The sequence below is a fragment of the Bidens hawaiensis genome, unplaced genomic scaffold, assembly GCF_021521415.1.
Source record: "Bidens hawaiensis isolate Kalapana, Puna unplaced genomic scaffold, B.hawaiensis_p1.1 tig00028703_1, whole genome shotgun sequence".
Taxonomy (NCBI): domain Eukaryota; kingdom Viridiplantae; phylum Streptophyta; class Magnoliopsida; order Asterales; family Asteraceae; genus Bidens; species Bidens hawaiensis.
In genome coordinates, this window is record NW_027505127.1 from 28236 (window position 1) to 43671 (window position 15436).

A 15436-nucleotide genomic window follows, 5' to 3' on the forward strand; every position below is an offset into this window, starting at 1 on the left:
GCCTCCCAATGGTCGACGTACTCCGCCTGTTCCCGCAGTAACGGATACTAGCCATCAGGGAAGGCTACCCGCGCAGCAAGGCTACACGCACAAGGCACTTAACTCTTAAATAATTCAGTAATGTCACCTGAAGAAGGAGTGAGCAAGCCGGGAACACTTCCGCCCAAAGCCGGGAATACTCCCGCCCAAATGAGTCAGTCCGTACGCTACTGGAGGACCTTTTGTACTGTACCTGACGAGGTATGGACAAAAGGTCTGACCAAAGCAGCGACAGCTCACTGTGACAAAGGAATAGTACACAGCCGGCCTGGTCACTATCAGCCGCTGCCTACTCACCAACCCCTGTCACTATTAGCCGCTGCCTACTCACCAACCTGTCGTAGCACGTGCATAGCCTGCAGTTGGTGGAAAAGAATAGTACACAGCCGGCCTGGTCACTATCAGCCGCTGCCTACCCACCAACTACCAGCATGGCATGTGCGTAGCCCACAGTTGGCAGAACAAGAATACCATTCAGCCGGCTGTACCTTCTTGGAAACCTACCTTCGGCTATAAATACTCCAGCACCTTGGAATGGTATGGACATTACATTATCTTATATTATCTGATATCTCATTATCTTATCTTCTCTAGCAATCTCTTAATATACACTTATATTCAAGAGCAATCTAGTCTGATTATCACGCCGGAGGGTGGTCACAAGGAGGTACTCCCCCTTCTCAGTGACGAGCTCACGGTGTCTGTTTTGCAGGTCATCAGAAGAACCATCTTTGCCGGACCTAACCCCTCGTGGGAAACATTTATTTAACCCCCAGATTATCCGTAATCTGCCCGGGGTCAATTAGTGTTTCTTCATTGGCGCCATCCGTGCATAAAAGCTAGAACTAATTCTCTCAGTTTTTTCAAAACCTCCGAAAAGATGGTTAACGTTACTCCGGTCCCCAGGCCAGGGAGTAACCAAGAAACCCCGGTAACCACAACCCCAGCTACTGGGGGGAACACCGGCGAATACACACATTTTACGAATACTACCCCGGTTACCCAAGCCGGGGCAAGTGCAGTAAATTTTACGAACACTACCCCGGTTACCCGAGCCGGGGCAAGTGCAGTAAACAATCCTCCCCTGGGATTCATTGATACCCAGGTGGAAAGACAACAGACGAGGCCCCCCCGCCAAACACTTGAACAAGTTAAAGCGTGGGCGGAAAAACGTCAAAGGGAATTCCAAGCTGAGTTGGATGAACGCTTACGTTCACTTCAACAGGCTGACGAATTCGGAAGCACTCGACAACAGCTCAACATGAGCAATGAGTGCGAGTACTTGGACGATGATTCGGAGGAATCCGACACCGACGTAAACCCTCGCCATAAGGCGAAAGGGAAGCGTAAGGAAACGGACTTCCAACCAAGAAGGAATTTTGGAGAAACCTTCAAACCATAAAACGCGGGTGGAAACCCACGTGACTTCTCTAAAACCTTCAGACCAACCGCTGCAAATGCGGGAACCTCCAAGTTTGCAAGGGACATTGCGGAAGCAATCGCCCCAAGAAGTGCCAAACAGATGTCCAACATCGGCACCTATGATGGTATATCCGACCCAGACGATCATTTGAACAGATTCATAGCGGGGGCAACCGTCAGCAACTGGACGGAACCCACGTGGTGTTATATGTTCCAGATGACGTTGGTTGGAGCAGCCAGAGCGTGGTTCGACCGTCTACCGGTCCACCACATCTACGATTGGGCAGACTTCCAACAGAAGTTCAGCCAACACTTCAGTCAACAAAGAAAGTACACTGAAGAGCAATGGACAATCCTCAACGGCATCCGAGAGGAAGATGAGTCTTTACTAGACTTCATCACGCGCTTCAATTCAAAGAAGCTAAGTCTGGGCAGTATTAGCGAAGATCTTGTTCGCGCTGCTTTCATCCAGGGCGCGAAAGACCCAGAGCTCATCCGCACCTTAACGGGTAAAGATGGCATGCCATCCACATGGGATGCCATCATGACAGCAGCTAAACGCTTCGCGGAAACGGAAAAGCAACTGGGTAGAGATCTTCCCCAAAGCACAAACCTCTACACCCAGAAAACAAGAGAAAATAACGTCCTTACCGCCCGACTAAACAAAAAGAGGAAGCTAGGTATTTGGCAGTCAAGGGTAAACTTCGACACCTCATCCGGCTCGCACCCTCGGTTAGGCGGAAAGGACAACAGGCAGTCGTCGAACCGGAACCCCCGGTGGACGCCGCTCACCAAAAGCGTCACCGAGATTTTCGACACCGAGAGGCTCCCATGGCCAAAGGCTCTAATAATCCGAGAGCGTCACAACGCTGATTAGAGCAAATTCTGTGACTTCCACAGGACAAAAGGCCACAACACCGACGAATGCATGGACTTGAAAGACATCATCGAGACATTCGTCAGAGATGGAGAACTCGCACACCTCGTGGCGTAAAGGATGCTGAGCAGGCCAACGCGTGTAGAACCCCAGTTGGGAAAAACACGAAACTACAGCTACAATGTTGGAGACTACATACTGCGTAAACAACGAGATTCCGAACCAAGTAATGTATCGGCTCGATGGCACTCCCATCCAAACAACATGGAAGGGAGCTCAATTACACAGTGCATGTAGATCAATTCCAAACTTGTAAAAGAAAAGGCCCAGAGCCACTTCTAATGGAAATAATTCTCCTTATCACATTGACGCTGATAATCTTACATTTATACTTATGAACTTTCCACACTGATATGCCGGTCTTCACCGCATACATAAGTGGGGAAGTAAGTCGTTGCGTGTGGAAGGCGGCAAAACCCGCATAAACACAAAAAACGGCAAACCTTCACGCAGGTCAGTCATAGGTGAAGTTTGGTCATCCCACTAAATGAAAGTGCCGGTCCTACCCGCACAATCATCATAGAAGAAACTGAACGGGTGGTATATTAACAACTTTCACCAGGTGTAAATTGAAAAAATGAAAAAAGAAAAATAATAACAAAACGACGTCAACATAACATCAAAGAAAAACATTTGGTTCGGTTGTGATAGAAAACGTCCTAAGAGGGGCCTACTACTGTATCTTCATCAGGCGTGTTAAAATCGAAACGTGTTACACTAACAAGAGAAACTTGATTCGGTGTCTTTCCTTTTTCTAGAGTACCCTCGGGACCGCCCCTAGAAGATAAGTTTTTTATTCTTTAACTAACCACGAGAATATAGATATTACATAGTACAATAGTTCATATATGTATTATATTTTTATACTATGTGCAACGACAAAGGAACATTATATTGAATGGTGGCACTACATTGAGGATGCTTTAGCAAAGCTCCAAAATCTAGAAGACTCGTCCTTGAGTAGAATCTGAGGGTTTCCTTGTTCCACCTGTACCATGCCAAAAAATAACCAAATAATAATCATTTTTTCAAAAATAATTCAAATAAAAAAATCATATCATGAGGTGATGGAATTAGTTGAATTTTATATTTATTACAACTTTTGTGGAAGGGAAAGGTCATATAAAGTTGAGGGTCTTTGTTTCCATATAACAAAATGCATCATAAATTTCGATCACCACAAAACATGAAATTATCGACTATAGAAAACATGTCTTGGCGCGTTACCTATCCACGCCCATTTTGCCACCTCTAGTTATGAACTGATAAAAACGAGCTAAGACAATTTAACTAACTTACCAAGATTCCGTGATCAAGAATAAGAACATAGTCCATGTGTAGAATTGTGGAGATACGGTGAGCGATTGTTATAACCGTGAAGAAACACTAAGTGAACCCACAGGCAGATTATAGATAATCTGGGGGTTAAGTAATGTTTCCCACGAATGAGGTCCAGCAGAGAAGGTTGTTCTTCAGGGGACCTGCAAAACAGACACCGTAAGCTCGTCACTGAGAAGGGGGGGGGGGGGTTCCTCCTTGTGACCACCCTCCGGCGTGAGAATCAGACTATATTGCTCTGAATATAAGTGTATATTAAGAGATTGCTAGATAAGATTGAGATAACAGATCATGTCCTTACCATTCCAAGGTGTTGGAGTATTTATAGCCGAAGGTAGGTTTCCAAGCAGGTACAGCCGGCTGAATAGTATTCCTGTTCTACCAACAGTGGACGTACGCACAGACCATGCTGGTTGGTGGATAGGTTACGGCCAACAGTAATAAGGTCGGCTGTATACTGTTCCTTTACTGCCGGCTACGCACTGTTCCACCAACTGTAGGCTGCGCACGTCCCCTCGTAAGGGTTGGTGAGTAGGCAGCGGCTAATAGTGACAAACAGTACTAGAGGGTGCTCCTCCTCGTATTGTTGTCGGTGAGCTGTCACCCTGTGATTTGTTCATGGGCTGCTCTGGTCAAATTGTCTGTTCCGCCCATACCTTAGTAGGTATAGTACGAAAGACCTTCCAGAAGCATACGGACTGGCTCATTTAGGCGGGAGTATTCCCGCCTTGCTCATTCCTTCATGTGACTACTGAAGTAACGAATGCCTTATGCGTGTAGCCTTGCTGTTAGTGCGGGTAGCCTTCCCTGATGGTTTGTATCCACAACTGCGGGAACAGGCGGGGTACTTCACCATTGGGAGACTTTCCCTGCGGGTACAGTTGGCGTACTGCGCGTAAGGTTCTTTGAGCATGGTGGGTCCTGCTGGAGCAGTTGGTCATTGCGCAGACGTCCCTGTTCAAGGTGAGTCTTGCGGGTCCAACTGGGCTCTGCTGGGACCTACCTCTTCAAGTCCCCCCAGTCCAATGTTCTTCTCATGAATTATTAATAAGTGAGGTGAACTTTTGGACTTAGCAAGGGGTTTTGAAAAGGGTTTAGTTTTTCGGTTTTCCGTGGTGATTCATCCCGCGGTTTTCCTGATGTCACGCAGAAATTCCCGACTTTTCTGCTTGATCTTTGGGTGTGAAGCGGGTAGGTTTGTAACCTCCTCGCACGTCAGGAGCGTTGAGTCCTACTTGTGTGGATTCTCCGTGGGGTTTTGGTAGCTTTCAACATACTGATCAATTACGCTCAAACCACCAATCCCATCATGGAGTTTCGAACAATATAGTTCTCGACGTTCCCGTCATGCGGGGATGTTATTCCCGTTCCCGCCAGCATGGCCCATTAGATCCTTCTTGGTTTGAATTCCCTGCAGAGTGCTAAGTATGTGAAGGGTTTTGCCTTGACACTGTACCCACACTTGTCTTACGGTTACTTTACTTCCAAGGTATTCCTGGCGTCAATTCCCTGCGGGTGCTAAGTATGTGAAGGGTTTTGCCTTAACACTGTACCCGCATCCGTCTTACGGTTACTTGGTTGCCGAGGAATTCTTGGCTTCAATTCCTTGCAGGTGCTAAGTTTGTGAAGGGTTTTGCCTTGACACTGTACCCGCACCTGTCTTACAGTTACTTGGTTGCCAAGGTAAGGGGTATTTTCCCGCTTACTTTTGAATCTTTTTGAATTTTGAATTTTGAAATTCGAAGAGTTGGTGGAAAGAAGAACAGTCCAAAACTCTGAAACGTCGTGCGACGGTTTCTTCTGACTGTGTCAGGACGTGCAGGAAGTTATGGTGACGTGACAGTACATGGTCATTCCAGACGCTTTTTCAGGCGCGTGGGCGCGATTTTTCGGGCGCGTGGCCGCGAAATTAATGGTATGCGTCCTGTCAACAGCTGTTGCCAGCTTGCTTTTTGCCACGTGTCATAGTTTCATTGCACCTTCGTTTTCTCTCTCTTCCGCATTAATTTCATCGCATTAATTGCGATTAGTATATAAAGGGGGAGAGGGTTCTTTGTAATCAACACTTTCACTCTTCTCTTCATCTTCTTTGCGATTTCCGGCGAATATTCACCTTTTCAGGCAAGCATTCTCCCGAAATCGTTTTCTCATTTCCTTCACAAGATGTCGTCTCGTGATGTTGAATCCACAGCCGATGACAAGAGTACTGCTGGCGAGTGCCAGTGTGCTCTGCCTGGCGATCTGTACCGGTATGTTGTCAGGAAGTTCATGCTCGAGTCTCTCGAACCTGAGTTTCCTGAACCCCATCATACTGTGTACGATGCCCCCAGAGGCAAGATCGGGGTTTATGCAGCATTCTTTGTTTATGGGAATCTTAGGTTCCCATTGACAAAGTTTGTTTACCGTGTCCTTGAGAGGCACGGTGTTCATTTGACCGAGTTGCACCCCATGGCGATCGCTAAGATTCGCCACTTTGAGTGGGTGTGCCGGATACTGGGCATTGAGCCCTATGTTGACCGCCTGATGACCTTCTACACTTGGAGGTGCATCCAGGGGTGGTACACGTTGACAACCCGGATTAAGGGTTTAAAGATCTGCGCGACCGAGCGCAGTCTTCGCTCGTGGAAGCGGGAGTTCTTTTTCATATCCGCTCGCGCCATCCCCATTGCCATGAAATTCAGGAACGGGCAAGTACTTCCCAGCCTTCACGCCTCCAGCTACCAGGAGGCGGAATGGTTTGCGAAGATATCTCGGGTCCAATCTCCGGTTTACCGGTTTGCGGAGTCCGGGATGGTGATGCTGGGGATGAGCCGGGTGTGGAAGGAGGCTGATGCGCGCAAGATTCCGATCGTCCTCGAATACGGTTCGAACTCTGTTCCTTACGGTATGCCTTTTTCCCTTTTGTTGATTTTGAATTTCTTCTAACTTTTTCTTGTTTATTTCAGAGGGGAACGACTTGCAGTCGCTCCTGAACCCGCGGGAGGCTGACGGAATAAAATAAAATAAAATCAGCCGTTTATAGTAAATCAATTTGAGTATTCATGTAACGAATTGTTATGAGTATTTAGTTATATATATATATATAAAGGATAAAATACAATAATCCTTTATCGTACATTACGTACGCGACACTTCCAACCGTTAGATTTTCAAAACCCAAAATCACAATTACACTCATATGCTCGTCCCTCTCCCTCATTCCGTCTCCACCACCAGTCGCCTACATCAGCACACCTCCTTCACCTTCGCTCGCCGGCGCCATCAACACTCTTCGTCACCATCATCGTCGTCGACAACGAACTCATCAGAAAAAAGCAAAACTCGTCACAGGTTTGTTTAGTTGAATTAAAATTGAAGCCAATTGATCGGTTAATCTTTGAAATCGATTCAGTTAATCATCAATTTGAAGTTTCAATCGATCAATTTTGAGTTCTGGATTATGGGTTTTTGACATTGAACGTTTAAAGCTAAAAACGTTTTAGCTGAACGTTTAAAGGTTTAAAGGTTTAAAGCGTATTAACAGAACGTATTAGCTTTAAATCTTTAAACGTTCTGTTAATACGTTTTAAACCTTTAAATTTTATATACTCTAAAATTGTTTTAATACCCTTGTTTTCCATTTGTTCCATTTGTTCTGGTTTATTAGATAAAACGTTTTAATAGTACGTTCTTGTTTTCCATTTGTTCTAATGTGTGAAGGAACGTTTAAGCCATTATAATGTGTTAAGGAAGAAGGGTATAACGTTTTATCAATTTCACTATACACTCTAAAACTGTTTTAATACGTTCTGGTTTATTAGATATATTCTACGTTTTGATAAAACGTTCTTTTAATACGTTCTGCTTTGAAATAAAATTGAATTTTTTAATACGTTTTGATTAATCGTTCTGTTTTATTTGCAGGTAACGAACATTTTTAGGGTTAGATAATTAACTCAATTAGTTTGATATTGATCTACAAATTAGTAGGTTTTGATTGCCGTTCGGAACGGGGGTTTAGGTTTTGATTGCCGGATTTGGGGGAATTTTGAAGAACAGCGATTTGGGGAATTGAAAGACTAGATTTGGGGGAGTATACTTGTACGTTCTGGACGGAATTACCTTTTTGATAACCGCCGTATATTATCGTATTAATGTATCTAATAATTTAATCGTGTTGAATTGTACGTTCCGGATTATCGCGTACCTAATGTACGATAAGGTATCAGTGTACGTTAACCGCCCCCCCTATATATATATATATATATATATATATATATATATATATATATATATATATATATATATATATATATATATATATATTTGAACGGCCAACGAATCCTCTAAATGGGCTACTAGCTAAATTCATCGCATTGGGATACACTCGTCTTTCGATTTTGGAAAAACCCTCACCTAAGGCCAACATCCGTGAACACTCATCCGAAGACACGACAGTGCGATGAGATAAAACCGTTAAGTTCAAGGATCCAACTAGTGAAAGCCACCTAATTGCCTAGCCTCTCATCATTACCCCGATGCCTCTGAAACTAAATGATGTGCCAGGAATCGAACCTTGACCACGTGGAACACAAAATCTAACTTTCGTTATTTTAACTTTTGCTATAATTTCAAGATATAGGCCGGTTCCCAGCTCCCTCCGATTTAATATGAAATCCTGCAACAACAATTTGTAGCAATAATATGCACCCATTCAGGATAGCTTTTGTTTCACAGTGTGTGTCACATTGTTTCCACTTATCTAGAAAAAAAAATTGAGTATCAAAGAAGTGACATCCAGGAATTTTAGTGAGAGTAAAAAAAAGTCAACCAAAAATAGGTCATGTCAAACTAAAATGGGTCAAACCAAAATGGATTGAGTCAAAAAATTGCATTTACATAAACTACGTATAGAAATGTAAGTAACAGATTTAATTAAACATAATAAACAAAATACATATTACAATTGACCTGTGCATGATTTCATCTTTTGAAAATGGTCAATTACAACTTTATTCGTAACACTTGAAAGTGTTTCTTTTTCAACTATAAATTACAATATTTTCGCACACTTTCCAAGTACATACCTAAGATATGAAACATAAGGCACCCGCTTGTATACCAGTCTCGTAGAAATTGTAGATTGAAAATTTCCAATAGATGAAGTGGTTAGACAATTTAGCAACCTGGGTTTATTGTTATTTTTCAAAATAAAATTAAAATTGGGTTTGGAAAGTTTGGCTCGAAAAGTTGATATTGGGGCATTAGAAAAATTATGTGGATGGGGCACTAGAAAAATTGTCGATGGGGCACTTGGGTCTTTGGGCCTAATATATTTAAAGTTTATAAAGTAAACAACAGATTTGAGTGGGTGTCTATACTCTCCCTGGCCAAACACACAACCCCTCGGATATTAATATAAAGATTGACCAACATATCAATTAGTTTGACTATCGACATCTTGTGTCTATACGCTCCCTGGCCAAACACACAACCGCTCGGATATTAATATACATATTGGCCAACATATCAATTAGTTTGAATATCGACATCTTATTTGAGTTTTTATAAAGCTTGATATGGGCATATGTGTTGGTATATCCGAAAAAAGACCTAGTTCGGACTAACCCAGTGGTTATATAGCGTACCCCCGCCACTGCCCACTTCCGAGGTTTGGTTCAGTTTTGGTGTGGTTCGGTTTTGGAACAAGGTAAGAAATCAAACCATAATTTTCGCTTACCAAAAGAAAAACTTAGGCCGGTTTGATTTTATCTACTACTTCGTTTTTGGTTCGATTAATGTTTTTATTTCTCACGCTATTTTATATGCGGTGAATAGTTGGAACCTTTATTCTCCTCACTTTCATGGAGAACGTCGTGAGCACGCTACTAATGACATGATAATAGTTAGTTGATTTATAACGGTCCCATTTATTTATGTCGACGTTATAGATTATTTTGCCACTTGGACTAACTTAGAGTTGACAGAATGATCCATGATCAAAACCGCTCATTTCATTGACTAAAATGATTTCAATTACGCCCACACATTTTCTTTTACTCGTATCTATAAATATTACTCTTTTCATCCACAGTGTGTAATTAAACGAGTCGAGCTATTTGTGAGCTATTCAAGATTGGATTGCCAATAGCTTAAATCAAGCCATGCTTACAATTTTGAATTGAGTTGATTTTAAACAAGCTCGAAGGGAACTGAATTTGAACGAGTTAATTAGAACCTAAAAATTAGCTCGTTTAATAAACAAGCCCGAGCCAACATTGACGGATCTACATAACAAATGGGTGGTTCTTCGGAACCACCTGAGTTTCGAAACAATAGTGTATGATATATATAAAAAATATTATAGTGAAACACCTTATAAATTAAAAAGGAATTGTCTTATTCACAATTCAAGCACTTATCTAGTTGGTAAGTTGTTGGTTTTATAAACTGAATGTCATGGGTTTGATTACGTGTACTAGTGAATTGTTTGAAACTTTTTTGTAAATAAACACTTATATCAGTTAGGGTTTTATAAAGCACACCGTTGGTCCGTTGCTCCTTCCTCTGGCCTTGCTACTCTTCCTTGAATCCTCCCACTTTGAAGGTAAGTGTAGATTTATTTGTTAAATATTTAATTGTTCTTGATGTTGTTAATTGTTAAGTTATTTGTTAAATTTTAGTTTTAATTTGTTAGTTTTAATTTTAAATTTTAGTTCTATTAGAGACTCGTCGAGCGGGTTAGGCTCCAAGAAGAGATAACAAAAAAATTGTGTAACAAAATAATAGATCTTAATTCTCAAAGTACGAATACAACGATTTCAAAAGATGAAGACTCGTAGGAAACAACTATAAGTATTTTTATTTTAATTTGAAACACTATTGTATATATATTATGTGTTTTTTAATTTCTAATGACAGTGCCTTTTTTATTATGTTATCGTAATTTTATTATGTAATGAACTGTGTCCGAATCATCGAACCGACCCGGAATTTTTTATACTCGACTCTATGAAATTGAAGCATCTAAAAGTAGTGCACCACCTGAAATTCCTAGATCCGTCACTGCGAGCCAAGCTCTATTAATTGAGCTTGAGAATGCTCATTAGCCTAAACGAAGTTAGTACTCATATAATTTATATTTAATATACTGTATAAATTTACAGGGATATTGGATTTTAATAATCTAAACTTTGGCCTATTGCCCAGTATTAATCACAACTTAAGAAATTTTGTTGGTTAATCCCAACTTTCTTTCTATTGGCCTCCACCAAACCTTTTCCTAACGGAGACTAACCCAGTTAGTTTGAAGGCAAAAAATTATCATTTCTTCAATTTGAGAAGGACAGATGAAAAAGGTAAATAAACTTCAAAGCCCACCACCACCACCAACGTTGCCTCCACTACCAACTCCGCCGCTATCGCCGTCGCCGCCACTGCCGCTACTACCATCGCCACTACCACTGCCGCCGTCGCCACCACTGCCGTCACCGTCACCTCCACCACCACCATCGCCGCCGTCGCCATCACTGTCACCACCGTCACCGTCGCCACCACCGCAGCCACCGTTATCTTCACCGCCAATGCCACCACTATCGCTACCGTCACCGCCACCACCGCCACCACTGCCATTGTCACCTCCGCTGCCGCCGCTGCTACCGCAACCGTCACCTCCGCCACCACTGTCGCCGCCGTGCTCATTATAGGTTTATGGAAGAGTTTGAAAATTTATATTATTATTAATTAATAATATATATAGTAACGGAAAAATAAATAAATAATAATATTATATAATATTTTTTAAGCATCAATATATAAAATTTCATTAATAAATGATAAACGAGCTGAACTCGAGCCTGAAAAATCACTCTTGAGCAAAGCTCGAGTTTTAGAAATAAAGATAGAAGTGAGTCGAGCTTGAGCTCGTCTCGGCTCATTTGTACCCCTAGTTGGAGAAAATATAAATTTTGTTTATAACAAACAAAAGTTTTTTACCCAATCAACTTGAAGATATGACATATTTTGCCCAAAAACTAACTGGATTAGTCTCTGTTAGGAAAAGGCTCAGTGAAGGGTAATATAGTGAAAGTTGGGATTAACGTATTTCTTGGGATTAATGATGGCTAAAAGGCCAAAGTTTAGATTATTAAAATCCAATGTCGTTAATAATAATAATAACAATAATAATAATAATAATATATAACATTGCCATAAAAATAACTAAATAATCTATTAAGTTTTATGAACTTAATTTGACTGATTTAATCATGTACCTTTCTTAGTTTATTTAGACTCATTCTGCTGAAATTTCAAATTTGTCACGAATGCTGACTTAGATACTTCTCCTTCTATCTCCATTAACTTTTGTCCATATAGGTTGGCTATAATGCCTTATTCTAGTTTAAATTAATCTCTTATCTCATCTACTAAACTACAATCAAACAATATGAGTGTTTGGCCTTCATTTTCTTATGTCTGTTGTTGCCACTTGTGCTTACTTGTTGTTTTGGCCTTGTTTCATTTATGCTTATCTAATCAAAACTCTTATCGCGTATTGTGCATCGATGTTGAGAGAAGCACTTCTCCGGTTCAAGCTTGGCCTCATTGATGAATCAGATCAACTTGCTTCCTGGGTAGTTGAGAACAGAGATTGTTGTGCATGGGTTGGGATTTCTTGTGATAATTCTACGGGCCATGTTCATCGGGTTCATCTTCCTGGAGTTGATGGCCATTGTCACTCTCTAAACTATTACAACACCGAAAAAGCATACGAAGAAGCTTCAAAGCAAAGGTTGAAAGGGGACATAAATCCATCTTTGCTGGACCTAAAGCAACTCGACCATTTAGACTTGAGCTGCAATGATTTTGGAGGTATTCGAGTTCCTAAATTTATTGGTTCTCTTGAAAACTTAAGGTATCTTAACCTTTCAAAGTCCAATTTTGGTGGAATTATACCTCCACAACTAGGAAATCTTTCCTTTTTGCACGTCCTGTGTCTTGGAAGTTTTCATCATAGCATGATGAATACACAGTGGTTGTCAGGTCTTGGTATGTTACACCACCTCGATATGAGTGGTGTAGACCTTAGCAAAGCAACGGATTGGCTTCACGTGATTACCACCCTTCCCTCTTTGGTCCAACTACGTCTGTCTAGGTGTGAACTCTCAAATATACATCCGAATGTTCCTCGTCTTAATATCACGTCCCTTTCTTTTCTTGATCTTTCGTATAACAATTTCAATAGCTTCGTGCCCAAGTGGATATTCAGTATAACCAGTCTAGTTTCATTGGATTTAACTTGGTGTCAATTTCATGGTCGTGTTTCAAGCAGTTATCATAGCTTTCGTAATTTGACTTCTCTTGAGTTGCTCCATGTAGCCAAGAATGACTTTATGAATTCTTCTTTGATGTTAAAAGAGTTGTCTGGTAGTAAAGTCGTCTCATTGGATGTTAGTTCTTGTGGCGTTTCAAGTTTGCTTCTTGATTCCCTTCACAACTTAACCTCTCTTATTTGCTTTCAGTTATCAGAAAATCAACTAACCAAGAGAGTACCTAAATCACTGGGTGATGTTTGTAATTTGAGAAACATTGATTTATCACATAACAATTTTGGTAATATTAATTTAACATACCTCCTTGAAAATTTTTTCGAGTGCAAATCACCTGCCTTAGAGTCATTATTCATGTCCAATACCCATATGGCTGGTACAATTCCTCAGTCCATAGGACACTTATCTTTTCTCAGGACATTAGATCTTAGTGCAAACCAAATTTATGGTTCCATTCCATTCTCGATTAAACGATTATCTTCATTGGAGGTTTTAGATCTTTCACAAAACCAGCTAAATGGCAGTCTTCCCAACTGGATTGGACGACTATCATCACTTAAGACGCTAAATCTTTCAAATAATCGATTGTATGGTAGCCTTCCAAATAGCCTCGGTCAACTTTCAAATTTGATTACTTTAGATTTTTCTTATAATTTTTTGACGGGTGTGGTGACAGAATCTCACTTTGTCAATCTTGTGAGCTTGAAACGGTTACTCGGAACATGCAACAACTTATTCTTAAGACCGCAAGTTTCAAACTGGATGCCTCCTTTCCAAGTGCAAAACTTGATTTTACAATCTTGGGTCTTAGGGCCTTCGTTTCCATTGTGGTTGCAATCGCAAATGGATATAAGGTATTTGGACATAAGCAACACAAGTGTCTCATCATCCATGCCCGGGTCATTTTTGAGATCGTTCCCTAACCTAAAATGTTTGAATGTCTCAAGTAATCGTATCCAAGGAACATTAAACTTGTTAGGTATCCCTTCAACCCTTGTTGTACTCGACTTAAGCAGTAATGAATTTTTGGGATCATTAGATCATTTCTTGTGTTCCAATGGTGCCTTGAAAATTGAGTTTCTTAACTTGGGAAATAACCATTTGTCGGGTACTATTCCAGAGTGTTGGGAAAAATGGTCGGGTTTGGTAGTCTTAAACATGGAGAATAATACTTTTTCTGGTAATATTCCAAGAACAATCGGTTCTATACCTTCCTTGCAATCATTGAACATGCGTGGGAACAAGATCTCTGGAATATTACAAGCTTCCCTAATGAACTTGACAGGATTAAAGGTCCTTCAACTTGGCAAAAATGAAATTAATGGAAGCATTCCGGAATGGGTTGGAACAAAACTCACTCTTTTGCGATTGCTGAACCTTAGATCGAACAGTTTTGACGGCAATATTCCTCATGAGCTATGTTATCTTATAGATGTTCAAATCTTGGATCTTGCTCATAATAACTTGTCCGGAAATATTCCAAGATGCTTCAATAACTTTAGTGTCTTAACCGGCAGAGGAACTCTCTCAAGGTTTTATTTTTCATTCCCTTTAGGTCAAGGATCATCTATTGCCGGTGATACATTGGTGATGAAGGGCCGAGAGGACACGTATAGCACCATTCTTGGACTAGTAAGGTTGTTGGATCTTTCAAGTAACAATCTCGTTGGACACATTCCAAGTGAAATAACGTCCCTCGTGGAGTTAAAATCCTTAAATTTATCAAGAAACCAATTGGCAGGAAGGATCCCAAATAAGATTGGTGACATGAAAGAACTTATATCTTTTGATTTATCACTAAACAAGCTTTCCGGGGAACTTCCCTTGAGCTTGTCAAGGTTAAGTTTCTTGAGTAGCTTCAATGTGTCTTACAACAATTTGACAGGAAGAATTCCAACAAGTACTCAGCTTCAAAGCTTCAGTGAGTCAAGCTTCTTTGGCAACAAACTTTGTGGGGCTCCGCTAACTGAAACTAACGGTTGTAAACCAGATGAAACAGAAGTTCATACAACAGGAGAGCAAAAAGAAGACGACGAAGATTGGGGGTTGATAATAAGCTTAGTGGTTGGATTTGTTAGTGGATTTTGGTTGATTGCGGGTTCGTTAATAATGGGAAGATCATGGAGGATTGTTTATTTTGGTTTCATGAGTAAGTTGTGGTATATGGTTTATGATGTTATGCATTAGTATTAGTATTGTTGTCACATGTTTTCTTGATGAGTTTGTAATAGGTTCCTTGCTTTACTTCAAAATTTGAAAACTTTGTATCATATAAACTTGAGAATATAATGTTGTGTTGCTTGTATAATCTTTTACAATCTTTCTTAACTTTTTTATAATCTTTTCATTCAAACCAAAACTCAGTAATAATTAAATAAAACATAAATTAACC

At 40.8% G+C, this 15436-nt stretch overlaps 1 protein-coding gene across 1 annotated transcript; it reads left to right on the forward strand.

Annotated features, from left to right (window-relative positions):
• Positions 1 to 12279: 12279 nt before the first annotated feature.
• On the forward strand, positions 12280 to 15231 carry LOC143610903 (receptor-like protein EIX2). The gene has a single exon (XM_077085254.1). The coding sequence runs from the start codon at positions 12280 to 12282 to the stop codon at positions 15229 to 15231; it is 2952 nt and encodes a 983-aa protein (XP_076941369.1).
• Positions 15232 to 15436: the final 205 nt, after the last annotated feature.